The sequence below is a fragment of the Crassostrea angulata genome, chromosome 8 (assembly GCF_025612915.1).
Source record: "Crassostrea angulata isolate pt1a10 chromosome 8, ASM2561291v2, whole genome shotgun sequence".
NCBI classification, from domain to species: Eukaryota; Metazoa; Mollusca; class Bivalvia; order Ostreida; family Ostreidae; genus Magallana; species Magallana angulata.
The window spans coordinates 19,630,950-19,652,626 of NC_069118.1; the positions used below are offsets into that span (position 1 = coordinate 19,630,950).

The 21,677-nt window shown below is 32.3% G+C and overlaps 1 protein-coding gene across 1 annotated transcript; it reads left to right on the forward strand.

Moving 5' to 3' along the window:
* Positions 1–290: 290 nt before the first annotated feature.
* Positions 291–3,447, forward strand: LOC128160756 (neurogenic locus notch homolog protein 2-like). Its single transcript, XM_052824094.1, has 6 exons — positions 291–442; positions 577–705; positions 848–1,021; positions 1,904–2,022; positions 2,110–2,409; positions 3,212–3,447. The coding sequence occupies exons 1-6, from the start codon at positions 291–293 to the stop codon at positions 3,445–3,447; spliced, it is 1,110 nt and encodes a 369-aa protein (XP_052680054.1).
* The last annotated feature ends 18,230 nt before the right edge of the window (positions 3,448–21,677 follow it).

Here is a 21,677-nt window from a genome sequence, read left to right on the forward strand (position 1 = left end):
AGCAAGACAATACTTAATTTGACGTTACAATATTTTTTGGTTTTAAGTCCAGTTTATATAAATATTATTTTCGACATTATATGGTTTATTGTTGACATAACAAAAGTTTTGAACGTGCGCCGCGACCTCATTTTTGCAGCATTAAATTTTGAATCGATCTTCGAAATAAAGAAATATATAATTTTGTTTTATTTAAAACTATTTGAAACTATTTCTAAAATTATGTCTACCAGAAACCAGTTTACATATATATATATACAGTAGTAGTGCAGAAGTAAATCATTTGAACTATGTTGAAGGTTGCATTAGGGAAAATAACCTTCTTTATCCACGTTGATGAAGTAACGACCGATGGAAAAATCCATGGTGGTGCCTGCTGTCAGGGTGTATCTGGGACGAAGTGTACAAAACTGTGTAAACCGGTCCTCACTGTATGCCTCAAGTAATAAATAAATTTGATATAAGCTTAAATATTGTACTAAAACTTTTTTTTCGAAAAGTTTGATTTTCTTGATCATAGCATAAGTGACGACGAACAAGTGGTTTTATGATTAATTTCGTTACTTTTTATGATAGGGCCAGATATCAACCCTGTATAACCAGCTTTACCACGACTACTGATATAAGACGAAAACAAGTTTTTTTTGGATCCAAAGTGGGCAATACAACAAACCCTCAATTTCTTGATGTCGATACATGGGTAACGTGGTGAATTAATACTTGTCATTCTATATTCATGCATTTTGATGGTGCACTTGTAGCAAGACTATGTACATCACATACTTGAAACGTTTTAAAATATTAAACTATAAATAACCATGTAACAAATGTTTTCTTTGAAGAATAGATATACAGGTAAAATAGCAGTTAGCGTGGGAGATCAACAGACATCCTCTCTGCCCCTCATCTACCAGGCAGAGTTCTCTGATTACAATTTGAAGATAGGACAAAATATATTGTCACAGAATTGGAGACAGCAGAAGCTAGCAGCCAACTCTATTAGAGACAAAAACTCATTTGGGTGCATTTCTATTTACATTCAATGTATATATACCAAATAGTCATACAGACTTCTATATGAAGTTAATTTTCGGGAATGACTTCATAATTAACATTAGAATTTCCTTGATTCATCAAGGTAGCCCGTGAACAACTACTAGTATCATGTTTTATGTTTAATATATTCAACTTTGATCCCAAAATCTTAGCGTTATTTTACTCGAGTGATTGATTTATGTCAGTATCATCATAATTTTAAATTATGTATTCATGCATTAAATAAATTACTTTTTCTGCTACTTAGTATATAGAAATCGCAGATTTCTTTTGTATCATCTTTTGTAACATCTCTTCTTGACAAAGGGTCATCCTACCAAAATCAGTTACTCTATTTCTCAAATATACTGGTAATTTCGCTGTTATGCATTTTGAGAAAAGTTTTTTTTTGAAAAATAGTTAAAGGTCCCATGCTTCCTTCCCATTTATATTAGTATATATCATTCCAGCTTTTATCTTTAGATGGAAAAAAGTGAAATGTTGCATAGGGTGTAAATCAAAATTATTTATGTTTTGTATATTAAAAATTCTTCTTGAAAGTTAGCAAAAAACACAAAAACACACAAAACAAATAACATTGTTGAACTTCTTAATGTTTGCTAATATGACAAATAACTAATCCAGCTAATCATTATTTTGAAAAAGCCAAGGTGGGCAATTTCTTAAGTCTTCTATTACTGGTAAATCAACAATAAGAATCTTAATATACTTTAAATAAATATCCCGTTACTTTAGCAATAAAGATCCACTAATATATGTATCCTACTAACATGTACATCTGGTTAGGTTTCATCGTAATCTGTTATTTTAATACAAATATACAAGTACATCCTATCCTGTTTTCCAGCATTCAGATCACATACAAGGCTTACTGTTCTGAAGGTTACTATGGATCAGACTGCTCAGTTCATTGTCCCGGTAACCCAAACAAATGTGTTGTTAATGGACACACCTACTGTAAAATGGGTATGTACTTTTCTTATAATAATGGTATTGTTGCATTTGTCGTTACTATATCGATTAATCTAAATCATAGTTGGTTGTATTTCACAGGATTGACAGGTAGAAACTGTGACCATGATATTAATGAGTGCGTTAGTAAAACGTTCTGTAGTCACGGAACATGTGCAAACACTCCTGGTAGTTTTCACTGTACCTGCCCACCTTCAGTGTACGGTCTGAAATGTCAATTAGATGAAGATGAGTGTCTGTTGGGGCCTTGTAATGGAGGAGAGTGTGTCAACAAAATCGGTAGTTATGAATGTCTTTGTCGAAATGGTACATCGGGGAAAACCTGTGAATCATTGACTGGTACTTCCTGTGAAGGGATTTCGTGTAGCAATCATGGCAGATGTACCATTAGTAAAGGAAAACCTTTGTGTAATTGCAATCACGGCTACTCTGGAACAGACTGTTCTATTACAGATTTTTGTTTAAACAATCAATGTGACCATAGTTCAACATGTGTTAATGGTGAATCAAATTACACATGTCATTGTTCCAAGGGTTTTTATGGGCAACTTTGTGAATTAGTTGACTTTTGTGCCAATGATCCTTGTAATAATTATGGAATATGTACAAACACTGCTTCAAATTTTTCATGTAAATGCGTTAATAATTTTATGGGTCAAACATGCAAAGATTTCGACTACTGTGCAGGGAAAAATTGTAGCAACCACGGAACATGCAAGCTAAATAACACTGGGTATATATGCAATTGTAATAGTGGATTCAAAGGTAGAGACTGTCAACTTCATGATTTTTGTTTTGGAAAGGATTGTAGTAAAAATGGAAACTGCACAAGTGGAGTGAATAGTTATATGTGTAATTGCAATGCAATGTTTATCGGCAAAGACTGTGAAACAACTAATTATTGCTATAGGAAGGACTGCTCCCATCGTGGAACATGTCATATCGACAACAACACCTATAAATGTAATTGTCAACCTGGATATATTGGCAAAGACTGTGAACATGATTACTGCTACAATAAAACATGTTCTAATCGTGGCACATGTCATAGTGGACAACACTCCTACTCATGTCACTGCAACGCTGGTTACACTGGACGCGATTGTGAACACACTTACTGTGATACACACCAATGTCAAAATAATGCTACGTGTGTTAATAATCATTCAGGCTATACATGTAGATGTGACCCTAGAAACATTGGAGATCACTGTCAAACACGGAACTACTGTCACGGTCAGAATTGTCATTCTCGAGGAACTTGTCAGAATAACGGGAATACTTATTCGTGCCATTGTAGAACTGGTTACTCTGGAAAAGATTGCCAGTTCGACAGCTGCTATAATAACAAGTGTCAGCATGGGTCAACTTGTCAAGTGGTATCAGGATCATCAAACTATACTTGTACATGTCCGTTAAATTACATCGGAACACTGTGTGAAACACGTAACTTTTGCAATGGTCAAAATTGCAACGGTCATGGAAATTGTGCAATCGACAAAAATGGCTATACTTGTCATTGTCATTTACCAGAATACCTGGGAAGAAACTGCGAACTAAAAAGCTACTGTCACAGTAACCCATGCTCACATGGAAAGTGTACAAATAGTCATAATGGTTTCAATTGTACCTGTCAAGGTGGATACACGGGTCCTACCTGTAATTCTGTAGATCATTGTTATAATCAACATTGTTCAAATCGTGGTCGGTGCCATAACGAATTTAATAGTTATAAATGTGTTTGCAATGGTGGTTTTATCGGACAAAATTGCAAAACCGTTGATTATTGCTTTGGCAAGCATTGTAACAATCATGGAAATTGTGTGAACGGAATTCGGGGCTATACGTGCAATTGCAGTGCTACCTTTATAGGAAAAAACTGCGAGACGCCCAATCATTGCTATAAAAAGAACTGTTCTAATCATGGAACTTGTCAAAATGAAAATAACTCTTACAAATGTTTTTGTCACTCTGGATACACTGGCAAAGAATGTGAACATGATTACTGTTTTAATTCAACATGTTCTCACCATGGTACATGTCATAATGGACAAAATTCCTACTTCTGTCAGTGTGACGCTGGTTACAAAGGACGTGATTGTGAACATACTCACTGCTTTGAAAATCAATGTCAAAATAGTGCAACATGTGTCAATGAAAATTCAGCCTATACATGTAAATGTGACGATGGTTTTGTTGGAGATTATTGCCAAACACGGAATAACTGTTCTATTGATATGTGTAACGGACATGGAACTTGTGTAAATATTAAAGGCAATTATGCATGTCTATGCGAAAAAGGTTGGGAAGGGTTACAATGCGTGGAAAATATCAATGAATGTCTCTCAGGCCCTTGCAAGAATAACGGAACATGCGTTGACAAGATAAATGGCTATAGTTGTTCATGTTCTAAGTATTGGGAAGGGGACTCGTGCCAGGAGGATGTCAACGAATGTATGTACTCTCCATGTGGATTATACGGGACTTGTGTGAATAGTGAAGGCAATTTTACGTGTTTATGTGACACCTTCTGGACAGGCAGACACTGTGAAAATCGTGTCAAATTATGTTCTTTTATGCCATGCAAAAATAACGCTACCTGCATTGACCTAGAAGACACATATAAATGTGATTGTGACAATAGATTCAAAGGTCGGCATTGCGATATTGATATTAATGAGTGTTTATTGTCTCCGTGTAAAAATGGCGGCACTTGTTTAAATACACATGGATCATATGTCTGCAAATGCCCTGGGCAAATAACTGGTTTTAACTGCGAGCATATGATAAATGACCATATTTAAATTTGCATCTATACATGCTAGCATAATAGATAGAAATAATTAGAATCGAAAAATAGAAAACATATCATATTTCTTAATTAATAAATGAATAAATCAGTCATTTTTATTAGTATTGCATTTTATTATTCATATTAATAATATTTATTTTAATCTTGAGATATTTGGACCTAGAAATCCAGAGCTAGTTAATATAGTTAAGTATGAATGTTTCATCGCGGATACCAATGGTTCTTATGCAAAAAAGTAATCAGAAGGGTTAAAACTTTTAGAAAAAGAAAGAAAAAATTATCGTGACTTAAGTATCAGCACACAATGGGTCATGGGTACTAATATGATATAATATCCTTACATCCTCATATATTTTCTCGATGTACATACATGTAAATGCAGTGGTAAATACCCTCCATGTCACAGTTTTCTTTGTCAAAATAATGGTTTGTGTGTTGAAGCTGAATATTATTGTTAGTGTCAAACTAGATAAGGCGATTCTTTTTTTGAAGAGATACTATTAGATTATTGTGCTGCCGATATGGGAAATATGTGTTAATACAACGGATTATGTACATTTGAAAAAATCCTTTATTTTCCATATGTTTAAAATTCGGTTTGCAGAGTGATTCAGATTTATGATACATGTAATATCGCATATTCAAAAATTGTCTAAGAATATGCGCAGTCATCTCAAGAGCACCTTGCAACCATTGTAATAGCATGCATTTATCCGACACACGCTTTGCAGGTTCCCTTGGAAAAGCCAACAAATTTAATCAGCTATTTCGTTTTACTGCACAATACTAAGGTCAACCCAAGAAAATTACAAAACTATCCCTCGCCTCAAAAAAAAAGTTATACATGCCATAAACAACAATCACTTGTGGTCCCTGAAATATATAAATTATCAAAAAGTTAGTATCACCATACGTGTACTTACAACACTACCCGGACAGCAGTTGCCTTAAGTTTTATATTCATTTATTACATGCATAGCAATAAATACAGGTTTTTGCATATGCGATACAGCTAACTTTATAATACCAGTATCAGTCTCTGGGGCTGATACGGATTTTGCAGGGCTGATACGAATCCGTATCAGAATTAGGTATCAATTTAAGCAATGATTTATACGTCACAAAACGTCTGAGTAATCCACGTGTTGTTTCGTCTACACTGAATTTAGGAATAAAAATGACTCAGATATCTTATCAGGCCTTCTGGCTGATAATAGTGTATCGGGCTGATACAGGGTGTAATATGGAAAAAAGTATGAATTATTCTCTATGCACTGAATTCAAATATTTTAAAATATTATCTATTCTGATGGCAAATAAATTTTTTGATCTGACTTAGTTCATAGTCAATATGAAGATATCCTGCAAATTTAGATGAATATTAATGTAAATATTAGTTGCTTGACGGGGCCTTTTCAGTTCCACCAATGCGTATCATTTATGCATTTTAAATTGATGTATAACCCAAACAAGATGATGGTACATCTCGGCTTCTATTTTAGAGGACAGTGAATCCAATTTTAGTGGCAAAAGAATTAGGCAGGTACACCAATACACAACTTTGTCACTTTTACATTAAGTTTGTTTATCACGTTTTATCAAGGACAATCGCCGATTTGCGATTTGAAAGAGATCACAAAAAACCCAAAAAATAGATCACCGCGAAAATTACCGGAGATACGGTATTCAATTGTTCATGCAAATTGAATATTAGGTCGGTCAAATTAGATATTTGTTTGAACTAATTAGTAATATGTGCGGACGGATTAGTTATATGTTCGGACGAATTATGCATTTGTTTGGCTGAATTAATGCATTTGTTCGGACGAATTAGATGTTTGTTCGGACGAATTAGCTATTTGGTTATCTTTTTTAAACAATGGAAAAACGTAGGCTAATTTCCAAAAGTCTGGAAAAATGTGAGTGATAATAATTTGTTAAATAAATGCACTAATAATATTAGTGATTTTGAGAGTATTTTTACATGAATGATTAATTTTACGCTTAAAACATCAAAGTTTAGATAACTAAGTATTACAATGTGGTGGACGATAAATACAGCATACAGGAAGATTCCCTGTCACCTGTGGTATTTAAATCCAGATGATTTCAGTATCATCAGGTTTTTAAATCTTCTTTACGATAAGCCTTCTTGAAATTTGAAACAAATATCATTACTCTACCACAATAGCAGTTACAATTTCTTTTTTGCATTTTATTAAAACCCTCAATAAACAGATTTTCATTTGAAACATTAAAGTCTCAATACGTTTCTGTAAAACATGGAATATCAAAATCATGTCCTTAATACATCAGACAGTCAATTTTGTTTCCAATGCTTTCAATATTAAAATGAAATATGTCAAGAGATTTTTCAACAGAAGAACCTGGGTTTGTTTCAATATCATAAGAAGAAGAAGAAGAAGAATACAACATGATAACACTTTTCAAGTTACAAACTGAAGTTTTAAAATGTACATAAGTCATATTTAAACAATGTCTTAAACTAATGTAACCTTTATGTTACAATCATTGGTTTTTATCAGATTTATATTAAGTGTCAGGCACACATATAGATAATTATCTGATTTACATATACAGTGGCAAAGTAAACAAAATAAATGTAACTGTATGCTGTTATCATTTCCACTGAGAGGCAAAGCAGTTTTTAAATTATCTCATAACCAATGGTGCACACAACGTTTCATTATGGTTGGATCTAACTTTCCATGTTTATTGCTTTTTCTGACACTTCTACTGCAAGTAAAATATACATTCCAAACATAATTAAGGTCTTCTGTTTCCAACAGAAGACCTTATTGTTATTCTTGGGTTTCTTTTCCCCTATTATTATTTTTTCCCCCGATTTTTCTGCATGCGATTTCTCAGCAACGACTCGGCCGATTCAGATGTAATATATATTGGTATGAGAATTGCTGATAATTAATAAATATATTCTTTAACAACCAGGAAATACTTAAGAGATTTATTTTAATAACTGTAACATGCGAATTGTTTATATATTATTTAAAATTAACATTATTTCAATCAAATGCAACAACTGAAATGAAAAATTTGAAAATCATTCTACTACGTTTTTTATATTGTTGTCAATAAAAATAATACTTTTCACTCTGATTAAATATTCTCAAGATCATGAATACCTCTACAAGGATATTACGTAATGTTATACAAAAGGTAGCAGACTGACAATTTACATGTTTGAATTGCGACATTCAAACCTCTTGATCTGATGTATACTATACACAGATACTGCCTCGCTAATCTTTCTGCTTTCTGTGAAGTAAAATCTCAAAGACATTTTGAAAACCTGACTGGGTATCTTCTCCATTTTGAAAAAAAAATAATTATGTCAAGAAATATGGGGATTTTTATTTTTGAAAAAAATTGCCCACCGCATTTAGAAATTAAAATGTGGAGTCTGACTATTGTTTCCAATTTTTGACCGGCTTTCTAATATTAAGTCTAAAATGTGAGATGTGTGCTTCCGAACTTCAAAAGAAGCTATATATCAAATAAATGAAAAGAATATATAATTAAATAATTTGTGTTAAATATGAAATATGTGTTATTTAATAATTAAAAGACAATGTGTTAGACCATAAAATATTCTCAGTAATTATCAGCAATTCTCAGTACCAACAGTAAATCTCAGTAAATCTCAGTAATTATCAGAATCCACAGCAATTACATGTATCAGTAACAACAGTAAAATTATCAGTAAATTTCATCAATTCCCAGCACTAACAGTACAATATCAGTATATATCAAGAATTATCAGCAAAAAATGGCACTTTCAGTACTTTTTAGAGCCAGTAGTGATGGTACATGCTAAAATACGAATACACCCTTCCAATGCCTTAGTTCTGATAAGTGGCATCGATCGTGAAAAATGAATATGTTTAACATTAATGATCTGTTTAATTATTCATAAAATGGATAGAAAGGGTAAACAAATCAGGTTTAAAAAGAATTTGTATTGGTATATATTATGAACCTTTATGTGAACAAAAACAGGGCATGAGCCTTATTTACATGACAAAGAATTTTGAGCCCTGTATCTTGCTTATAACTCTACGAATTACTTTCAAATTTCATTTCATCATTAGAGATGCATTTCTATAATATTGTAAATAATAAAGACAGAAAAATAGAATTTGACCAAATCGTGACCATGCCCCTTTAATTAGTTTCTTTACAGTTATACCACATAACCAGATTATTCCAGCAAGCTCATAACCACCTACCCCTTTTAAAAAAACAACAACAACAAACAAACCAGGATGTCGATAAGACCAGAGGCAATTACAAATGTAATACAATTCAATACCACACTGATATAATTCATTAATTGTTCACTTTCCCTTTTTGACGGAAAAAGCCTGATTGTTATTAAAACCCCCCAGAGATGTTAGAGAAACGACGATCATTTCTAACTAGTCAATTTATATAATTAGCTGGAGTCTATCATACAGACGTAAAAATCCAAGCAAAGAAATGGCGTTTACGCGGGAAATATTACGCCGAATCACAAACTAATGCAAAGAGCATTGGATGCGCAATCAGGCTAAACAAACCTTGATCCTAAAACAATGGCTGAAACGCTAGGCTAGCTCACTTATCTTTTTAAAAACATAGGCTTATAATTATTCAAAATTGTTTAATACCCCCTCGTGACACTTAAAACACTTAATATGTTATTCTTTTTTTTTTTTAATTTTGGTTGTTCAAATTGTTCAGTATCCCCTACTTACACCTAAAATCCTTTAAATGTTTTTATTTAAAATTTTAGTTTAGTTTATAAAAGGCTTGAGCAGATCTAGTAAAAGTAATATAAAATATCATAAGAAAAACATTTTAAAACGATCTTCACACCTATGACAAAGCGCTGTCGTTGTACTTGTAAACTTTTTACATTTTCACTTTCTCCTCTGGAATTACTGGACCAATTTTAATCAAACTTAGCACAAAACATCTTTGGGTGACAAAGTTTAAGTTGTCCAAATGAAAGAAAATGAAATATAAGGTACTGTAAATTTGGAATTTTTGAATATTCGTAAGTATTTTTAAAAATCTTCTCAAAAACTTTTTTTGCCAAAAAGCTGAAAGTTGTTTGGAGGCATCCTCAGTGTAGATTTAATTTAGTACAAATCACAATCCCCGTGGGTACATCTAGGTTGGGACTACAATGGTAAAGGGGGGGGGTCAACTTTTAACATAGGAATATACAATGTATAAAAATCTTTTTGTTAGAATCCAATTGGCCAATAAAGCTGTACCTTGAGTGGAAGCAACCTCAGGTGGTGCAGATTAAAGTTTCTTCAAGTCATGGTCTAACAGCCACAATGTGTGTCGAATTTTTGTATTGAAAATATAGAGAAAAATGTTTCAAAAATCAATTTCTCAAAACAATAAAAACATCCCCTGGCCATAAAATTTGTAACAAGTGTGGAACCATCCTCAGGAATTAATTTAGTTAGTTCAAACCTTGGTTTAAATTTTTACATTGAAATTATAGAGGAAAATGTTTCAATAATCTATTTCTAAAAAAATCTCTGGCAGGAAAATCTGTAACATGTGTGGAAGCATCCTCAGAAAGTAAATCTGAGCAAGTTAGTTCAAATCTTGGTCTATAGGGATAGGAGGGGCCACAATGGCGGGGGAGAATTTTATATAGAAATACTTGTATGTATAGAAAATGTTTAAATCTTCTACTCAAATACCAATTGGCCAGACAATCCGTTCCCCAGGTAATGTAAAATCAAGTTTGGTCAAATCATGATGCCCGGGGGTAGGATGTGGCCACGATAGAGGTTCAACATTCTTCAGCAGAATATAAAAGAAAAATCTTTTTCTCACAAACCAAGTAGCAGAATGTCTGTGACTTGTGTGGAAGCACCTTCTTGTGATGTGGTTTAGGTTTGTTGATATCCTGATCCCATTCTTATGGTAAAATCACAATAAGGGTCGAGTTTTTACATAGATATATATTCAGAATTATGTTTAAAATCTTCTTTTGAGAAACCAATTAGCAAAAAGGTCGGTGTTGGAGGAAAGTCGAGAATGGAATCGTTCACAGGTTATGTACATGTAGTTTTAAATTTGTTAAAATCACGATCCCTGGGTGGGACCACAATGAGGGGTGGGTGAAATTTTTACATTGGAATCAATAGAATTTATTTTTTTGAATAACTTAGTCTCAGAATCTGAAACAATTAAAGGAGCTCAATGTTTAAGGATGACGTTTACTCAGAATGAAAAAAAATCCACTGATGATAATGAAAAACCATCTATTGTATGTTATAGACCTTTGATTGTAGGATTATTTTTCACTTTCCAAAAAGTCGGTCAATGTCCTACTTTTGAGTTAATGGCCATTGAATATTTTTTTAAAAATCAAGAAAAATCCCACAAAATTTTACACTACGATTGAAATTTTCTTAATTGTAAATATATTACAATTAATAAAAATAGAAAATAAAAATAAAAATTGAAATACAGTTTTCAATTAGTAGAGGCATTTAATAGGTACAAAGCAGTAAGATATCAGCAACAATTTTAATAACTATTCCAGTCCGAATTTCCTCTATCAGTTTTCAAATCCCTACCCATTTTTTACAAAAAATTGAATGATTATATTACAAAAACAATTATAGTATGGAACTACTTGTATTGACCTTATTCTATTGACATACAATCTATATGAGGTTATTTATCAAAATTTTGAGATATGGTGTCTTTTATCGTTTTTAAGCATTTTCAATATTTTTGCAATTCGTGCCATACGCTTATTTTAATGAAAAAGTGAAACCATCAGAAAAAATTCAAAAATTTAATAGACTAAAATAAAGAAACTCAACTTTTAATATTAGAGTACTGCCAAAAATGTTTAAGCGAAGAACGAATTCTGCAAAATTAGTCAGAAATTCTTCTGTTTGGCTAAAAGTCTATTTTTGTTTGAACCTTATTCCATAATAAAGTAAAAATATCGAATGTTTTGTGAATAATAATTCATTTCATAAATACTTTTCTTGTTTAGAACAACTTTTACTAATTACATTGAACTTTATAACAATCCCAATTTGAGAACTCAAACCCTGAGTAAACAACACCCTTAACATCGCGGATATGGTAAGGCTTCCCAGTAGATTTCACAGCGATTTAAAGAAAGTCGCTTCATACGAAATGAGGTCATGATCAACTCTGAATCAACTCTGACGTTATGATCTGCATTTATTTTGATAGTTCTGAGGTAACGTTTCGTAACGTTAAAACTGGATATTCTGAATTGTAATAAGACAGCTTGTTTCCTTAACATATACATGTACCTATGCTATAAACTATTAATACTTGATTCAGTATTACCAATATTGAGTATCAAATAATCGACATCTTTAAAGCTTCGTATAATGTAAATTTTATTTACTTATTCTTTTGAGACTCTCTTGGTACGTGTAAACAAATGAATGTAGAGATTTTATAAATGTTGAAAAACAGCAGCTTGACACATGTGAAAGATCAATACAATCTTAATATATTTTGCGTGAAATTGGGAGAAAAGGTAAGTATGAATGCGAATCATTCTAGGTGAAAAATAACCAATTGTCCCAGCTGTGTGTAAATCGCGCTTAAAGCTGACATGAATTCATAAAAGCATTTGCTCGCATATTAGTTTCGATCGCTCCTCTACTGCCACTTGGGTATATATATCGGTTGAGAAAGTTACGATCGATTGCTTTCCGATCGAGGTATTCACGTTGCACGGACCTCTAAATGTGTGAACTACACATTGTAGTAAAATGTAGTAATAAAGAGTAAAGAAAACAACAATCAATGAAATACAAATTTATTTATTCTTTGAAAGGATGTCCAAGGTATACGTATTATTTTTGCACAGACAGTGCTGCCTTACTTCGCATGCACATAGAACACGTGTGTCGTTCATACAGAGTGTATAACGTCTGCATCTTCTTGAAAACCCCGGTGACATTACATCCAACACAGTAGATACATGATAGTAAATCAAAGAAAGTAATAACGTTTCCATCCGTTCTTACAAAAACTCCCCGTTTATAAAATCCATGCGATAATTGACATTGCTCGATCTGCCATGTTGATGTTGATGTCAATGCAGTATGTGGTTTGCGCATGTGCGATGTTATAACATACACAAGGAAACGGTCTACAATTAATCGAGGAATTTTTTAAGTATCTGCGCCTGGGTTTCACTCTGTCTTGTTTCGTAGTTTATTAGATATATCTTGCCAGTGAAGTGGCTGTCATTATTTTTGTTCAAAACGCGTTTTTACAAGTCTTTTCGTCCAAAGTAACGTGTTCGTGTGTATGAAATTCCTGAATGCGGTGAAGCAAGACGAGGGCTCTCGGCCTTATACAGGGGTGTGTAGCGATGAGCAGAACAATAGAAATCCACAACTAATATGGCGGTAGTCGGAGATAAAAGGGAAATAATGCGTTTTCATGAATTCATGTCAGCTTTAAGAAGAAAAAAGTGCTTAATTTCTAGGATAGAGAGCACTATTTTGGCAATAATTTAAATAGACCAAATACTTATATGAACCCCTAGCAAAACCTACAAAATACATGACTTATAAATGATTTTTTTAATAAAAATATTTTGATTCAATGTCATTAATCACTTGCGCCGATGTGATTTGAAAGCACCATTTTTTGTAGTGGGAGAAGCATGTCACGTGATTAAGAAGTACAGATGGCTTTACAAAAATGCATTAAATTTATAGTGTTCTATATAGCTTTAAAGATATGTAATAAAGTTTTAGAGAAATACTCCCAGAAAAGTTTTTTTTCGGTAATTTAAACAGTTTAAATTTAAAGATGCCGTTTTCTGATAATATATAAGCTTCGGGCAGCCTTAACATAGCTGAGTTAAAATTATTTAGAGAAAAATGGGGAAAATCTTTAAAATCAAGTTTTACTTTGGTCTAAAGCTTTCCTGATCTATGATGGTGGCTATTATGCTTCAGGTGAGCGGTGTGGCCTGTGTACCTCTTAAATATCCTTGAAATGTTTAGACACTCTGGTTACAGTACATTTATAGCCAGCTAGGTGACATTAAACAGTCAGGATTTGACACGGCAATCAACTCTTTTAATACCCAAACAGATATAAATAAAAGCTAAAAATACCCTTATCTAAAAAGTTTTAAATGTTAAATACATTGTACCTTGTGAACCAGCGCATAATGTTTTAATGTAATATTTCAATAAAAAAGGGTTTAAACTGAACATGCTGCAAAGAGGAGGATTGATAGTTAATAAAATATCTAGTGCATCTCCTTTAAACATTTAAACAATATTTTTGGCCATAAATTAAATTTTAGTAATATAATATCTTAATATTTTAGCTTTAAAATTTAAGCAAAATCTTTTTTTCCATAGAACTCTTTGTATAAAAACGATCTAGTTATGCTTAAAATGATTACTTCCATCCAGCCATATTTAATGTGATAATAAGTGCATTATTGCATTTATCTTTTTGCCTTAATATTTCCGGATTGATATTGCCACTGATTAGCTAAATTTCAAAAAGAGAGGTGAAGTCTTTCCACTTTGGTTATATTTATTACACAGTGACACTGTTAAAACTTTGAAAGTCGTGTAATCTGATTCACCCCTGCGAATGTGTTCAGAATGTTTACTTCATCGCTGTCGGTTGTGTGATAACTCCAGAGGTGCTCGAATGAAGGTTCATGAGACTTTCCCCCAAGATTCGTTAAGTTCCTGTGTAATTTCGAGCGAAAGTATATAGTCAGTTGAAGCACATCATTTACAAGATACACCATAGCATAGCATAACATTGAAATCTCATAGCATAGCATTGAAATCTTATAGCATAGCATTGGAATCTCATATCATAACATACAATCTCATTCGTCATATCATACTATAGCATACCATAGCATAGCATACAACATGATTTTAACTCGGTTTTAAATTTCTTTATTTGGAAAAAATAAATAAATGCCCACATTGCAGTTTAGTGGTTAACTTTGTCTTTATATCAGTCTACTTCCAAATGTGTGGAACTCTACTGTGTATGGAGGCGTTTTTGTTCAAATCTTATAGCATAGCAAAGCATAGCATAGGATAGCATACCATATCATCAAGTCCTCCATTTCAATTTCTCAAGCATAGCATACACATCTCATAGCATTGCATTGAACTCTCATAACATATCATTAAATTTGCATACCATAGCATAGCATTAAATTGTAAAAGATATGCATGAAATGACTGTTCGGATAATATTCTCAAAATACGCAAGTAATGGTCGTTTTTCATTTCATATCATTCTTTGATTTATGTTAAAACATGAAAATTTTTAAAGATATATGTCTTTCTTAATAATCTAGCGGTTATTTAAACTAAACGAGGATATTCAAAACAGAATTATCGTTCGTGTTCAACCACTCTACACGTGGTCGAAAATATAAACATAAGTTGTTGAATAAAATCATAGCCATGTTTGATGCTTTTGGGTGCATTACCTTGCTTTTAAAAAAATGAATGGGTGTCTGTTTTTAATTAAAACTTAGTATATCGAGCAAATTTCAAGGAACATTCACCATAAAATACTATAGTCTGTTTCATTATTGATGCTTATACTAGGTCAGGCGCGAAAATTAAATTTATCTTTAGCAAGAGCAGAAAAAAATATATTTTCTATTGTCACATTTACTTCTATAACTCATTTTATCCATTATTTAATGGAGATAAAGTTTAAAATCAATAGACGTCTAGATTTTATATTTAACTACAAGTAGCTAAATTCTAGGAAATATACTTTAAACACCAGGCCCGATTTTTACTGCAAAACTAAAAGGGTTAAATAAAACCACGTAGTCGAAATTTAAATGACAATAACATTCGCAGGGGTGTTATTTATTAGATATCAGCGTCCATTAGAATAGTTGACTGCTTTATGACACCATGGTGTACCTGTATGTTTACACCCTAATCTATTAAGAATTTGTTTATGAAACAATACGGTAGATCAGGATGAAAAAGTAAATGTATGAAAACATTGATTTAAACATAATGTCATTTATTCTTTTCCCCTTTTTTCGTTGCATTTTAAAGTAAATTTAACAATTATCATGCAGACATAAAGTTTGTAATCTGATTTACACTGACGTAGCAAACAGGGTGATTATTAATGTTTGTTGATATCATATCTCCAGATAACATATCAGTTAATAAAGTTATCTAATAACAAATGGTGCACATACCGTTTCACTATGGTTGGGCTGAAGTTTATACTCTTTTGGATACTTGTAACTAAGGTAAGAAAGAACTATAAACATAATATATTTTGCATTTGCATGTACAGCATGTAAATTTCATATTTTATGCTACCTCTTTAATTTTTTTTAACATACCTTATTTGAATATTTTCTTACTATACCATGATTATATTATATCTGATAGTAGACACCATTCTAACTGATCATCATAATATGTTAAAGAATATTAAAAGAGAAATGCTTTATTGTTATCCAACTACCAGCTAAACAGCATTCTAAATACCTCACAATGGTTATCCGGTGTTTCTTGCAGTTACATGTACCAAATGTCTTATCTGTCTAATGACTATACAATTAAATGAAAATAGTTCATAGATTTTATAATAATTATTGCGGACAATTATTCCCTCATTTCCAAAAGAGGGAATCCGACATTCAATGAAGTTTTGCTCACAGTTCTCCAATTAAACTACACCCACTGAAACCTACCTCTATTTTGTAAAATAAAAGGCTAATTATGTGTAATAATAAAAAACACCTAGCATATTCCATTTTCATCAATCTTTTTAATTATTTTTTTTTGGAGGAAAGAATGTTATCCGAATGCAATTGACAAATAAAGTGCGTGTTATATATAAGATTTTATTGTGCTTCTGTGTATTTAAACAATTTTATCAAGTTCATAAAATTTTATATTTAAATTCTTTACTATGTAACCTCTGCAAAAAATTCTTTAACTTTTCATTAAAGTTGTCCATTAATGTTTTAAAATATGTAAATTTCTTCTAAAACTGATTTTAATGAACATTAATTCAAACAATACTGCATATTTTGTTCTGTAAAAATTCAATACGATGGCAATACTTTTAGATTATAATATAACGGACAACATTTATAAAAGCTTTATGTAATTATTCTATTAAATGTCCTTGCTGTATTAATTTTTGAGACAATTTACAGTCAACATGCCATTGAAATAAAACCGATATAGTAGTGTAAAGTACAAAGGGTAACATGTAACTGGAAATCGCTAGAGGGCATTATATGCAAGATAAAATTGAATGAAATACTAAACAATCATTTTATGTTAAATGCCGCGTCTCGCTTATTTGTCAGTGTGTAGAATTTGTTATTTGTTGTTTAGGATTATATAACTGCCGGGTTTGTACCGTATGTGGTATTTTTCGTATCGGGCGATTACTAGAGAATAAGCTCAACACTCACTGTATTTTCCACGTTTATTTCATTTCATAACACAATCATATAAACAGTAACTCTCCACTCCGTACACATCAAAAAGGTGAAACTCGAGTATTTATCATTCTAACTTAACGATAACCTACATATGACAGTGAGGAAAACGAAACGGGTTAGACGGACGACTCTTAACCTCTAACAATCAACTCTTACTCTTACTCTTTTCAACTAACTTAGAATCATCTATATAACATATAATTATATTTAAGTGACATGACCCTCTAAATAATGGACATGTATAAATCATCCAATCAGAGAATATTTCTTTATCCCTAAACTGACCATCGCCCAGGTAAACGCTCATTTATTCACTTGCGTTAATCCGCTAATTGTATTCACTTGCGTTAATCCGCTAATTGTTATGTAATTACATGTATATTAACTCTATTAGTTTCAAACACGCATGTGAGCAAAGTATATAATCTAAAGGTACATTTGATTACTTTGATTTTCGATTTCTTTTTACAGTTAAGGCGTTTGATAAACATTAATTTACATTCTATCACATCACAGTCAGGAGGAATTCACAAGAATTCAGAAGAGTAAATAACGTTAATTTACCAACAAGATAAAGCTATATAAAATGTAATATATACATTTTATAAAATATACATTTTACATGGTGATAGTATTGCCTTTTTCCAACATTTGGTGTTCGAGGGTTTTATTTCTGAAAAAGTCCGCCTCTGCTTTCTTGAATGCCGCCTGCTGTCTATTATATATTTTTCGATTTCTGTTTCTATCATTTCACAATGAATTTCATTAACATTTACGGTTGCAAATGACATTTCGCGTAAAGTATTTTTTTCTCTTTGATCGATGTGCAATCTCTATCCCGAGTGTGTTTCCTGTCTGATTTTCTTTTCCCGACTTCTTCTGTCTGTGTTCCAAAAGTGCGAGTTGTAATAGAAGAGATAGTGTTGATGGTAGCTCCGTAGTTCCTCGTTATGCATATCAGCGCATAATGTTCTTTTCTACCGCACTTGAAACATCTAGATAAAATGGCGCTGCAGATGTTTTTTCAATGCCCTAATCCGCAGCGTTTATACGGTTGTAGAGATAAGTGCAGCCGGACTGAATGCATCCACGCAGGGCTCAGGGAAAAGAAATGCATGGATTGGGGAACGGTCGTTGCTCTTAGATGGTACTGGGATCCGACTACAACAAAGTATATGTAGCAGCCCCGGGTATCTTTACTCTTAGGAATTCTCCACCAAATATGACCGGTAGAAATACACAAGTCTATCTAATAACGATTTATTAAAACATGTCAATCTATGCAGCCGGTGTAATGAAGAATAATGACTCCCGTAGAATAATGACCGGGAGTCATTTTTCGACGTAGAATAATGACCCCCCTAGCTGAAGAATAATTGGATTTTTCTGAAGAAAAAAGACCCAGGAGTTATTTTTTTTTCATGTTTAACATGAAGAAAAATGACCCCAATTGAAAAATGACCCCCCCCCCCGTAAACATGAATAGAAATTGGTTACTCCGTATCCAAGATATGACTTTGAAATTACTTAATTTTTCACTCTGTTCAACTGGTTTTGTTATTAACACGGAACTTGAAATAAATCGGTGTATACAGTTTTTCATATCCGTAGCAAGCACACACAAAACACTCTTACATTGCCACATTTTGATTGTTAACAGTTACGTCATTTCTCTCGTCGACATACGGCGGGAAATGACGCAAATAAAGAAAAAATCATACACAATGAGGTTATTGTGTGATAATTAACGAACAATAATCATGAAAGAATAATTGTTGTAATAGTATAAGCAATATTCATTGGTGAACACTCCAAACTTAACCAATGAACGTAAAACACCATGAATATGAATGTGGAAACGTGGTAAATTCCAGTGATCTGTAATTCACTATCTTTATAGACGAAGATGAAAATGATATATGAATATTAGTGCATTATAAATGAATTTATGAAAATAAATATTGAATCAATGAATAGTTCACCCTGTGACACATGTATATATCTTTATGGAAAAAGACTAAGAGGGCTGGTAACGTAGGAATATGAATACTTCTTATTTACATTTCTTCGGGAAAGTGATTTTTTTAAAAATCATTTTGCGTTAGTTTTGTTTTCTTCTATGTAATACACGAACATCATAATTCTGAACATTTGTTGTAATGTTGTATTTGTGATCCTAAAAAGACTTTATTACTTTGGAGCAAATGTGTGAAAAGCACCTGCCTATAGTAAATCTTAATAGAGAATAAACACTGATCGATTATAATAAGAAGAGACTGTTTCTAAAAGCATTGTTAAAAGGTTAAGGCCCATGTTAAGGGTTTATATCCCCCTTGATTTTGATCACACGATCTTTATTGTATCCAACGTTACCAATACTCATACAAACTACTGATGCTTTAATCATCTTGATATTAACTTACTTACTAAAGTATGCCGATGATAAAGTAAAATATATTATCTGTACGATTACTCTCAGTACTTTGACGATTTTCCTTATTGGTCGTTCACCTCTACTGGCATAATGGCTGCTGTCAGTGCCTACTAACTTCAACTTGGTTATAACCCCTTAACGATTTTGGTCAAATTCTATTTTTCTGTTGTCATTATTTACAATGCTTTATGAAAGCATTTCTACTGATCAAAAGAAATTTGAGGGTCAGTTGTAATGTTATAAGCAAGATACAGAGCTCACAATTCTTTGTCATGTAAACAAGGCTCGTGCCCTGTTGTTGTTTACTTAGGTTCAATATACTATTAAAAAATCTTTTTCAAGTTGATTTATCGATATTCTTATTCATTTTAAGCATAAACAAACAGTTTCTTACGTTTAACACATTCATTAGGTCTACAATTGGAATTTTCACTTCAAACTTCAAAATGTAAACAAAAGCTTTGTTTACATAGCAGAGAATTGCAAGCTCTATAACTTGCTTATAACTCAGTGAATGACACTCAAATTTTGGTTGCCTATTAAAATGCCTTACTGAAGCATTGAAAACATTAGAATCGGAAAAATAAATTTTGACTAAAATTGTGACCATGCCCCTTTAAGATGACAACCATACCCCGATGCAATACGTCAATATCTTGTTATAACGGAAGGATTTTTATTTTCTAAGATATAACCCTTCTTTCACTTTAAGCTTATTTGAATATAAATTATAATTTCTGTTACTTTCTGTAAACTGCAGCAGTAAAAATTACAATAGTGTAAAGACTATTTCACAAATTAATAAAAAAATATACTAAAAAACTTTAATCTACAAGGGGGTCATTATTCTACAGAGGTCACTTTTCTTCATGTGGAGTGTGCTCAGTTTCAAGAAAATGGCACTTATTATTCAGACAAAAGGGTCATTTTTCTACGTATAATAATGACCGGGGGATCATTTTTCGACGTAGAAAAATGACCCCCCGGTCATTTTGCTACGGGGGTCATTATTCTTCATTACACCGACATGGACAACACAAGGTCCAGTCTCCAACTGATGATCAATGTGAATAACGACCACTTTATAGGCAAGACATACATAAGTGAATAAATAGAGTCACTCTTGACATAATAGATAATTAAAAGGATTACTCAGGATTAATAATTGATTTAATAACAGGTTACACCTTAATGTCCGGCAGTCAAGGTCTAATAAGAACTAATTAGTACTGAATTAAAGAAACGATGTGTCACTCTAAATATAAAGTATTTTTCACACGGTGACAATTAGTTGAATTGGAATTGCTTAATTTTGTTTTTAATACACCGTATGATATTGTAAATGCATTTTGAAATCTCAATGCACGTTACCGGTTTGCTTTCTTTTTTGTATGAAGGATAATCTTGACATGCTGACCAGTTCTGCATCATAAAGAGAAATTTACAATTAAAACATATATTATTTCCCATTTATCAGATAATAATTATGATACATACAGTCACCACTTGCATGTATGTTCAAGAAACTATTTTTAAGTCAGTCCAATATATGTCTCAAGAAATTCTCAAATCGTATCAACAGTTTAAACTTTACCATTGAGCGACCCGTATATCAGCTGTAAGAGATAATTATTGAGCTTATTTCATTACCTAATATCATTAATTAGAACTTAGAATGACCTTGGTATACTTGTGAATTTTGTATCACTCCTTTCTAAGAGTTAAAGAGAGCTTCTAGTAATCTCTTTATTTGATTTTTAGCCGGGCTTTGCTGAAATCAGAGCCCCGACTGTAGACAGGCAAATCTCCAATGATACTATCACCGTGTAGTTGGGGCTCTTGTTATT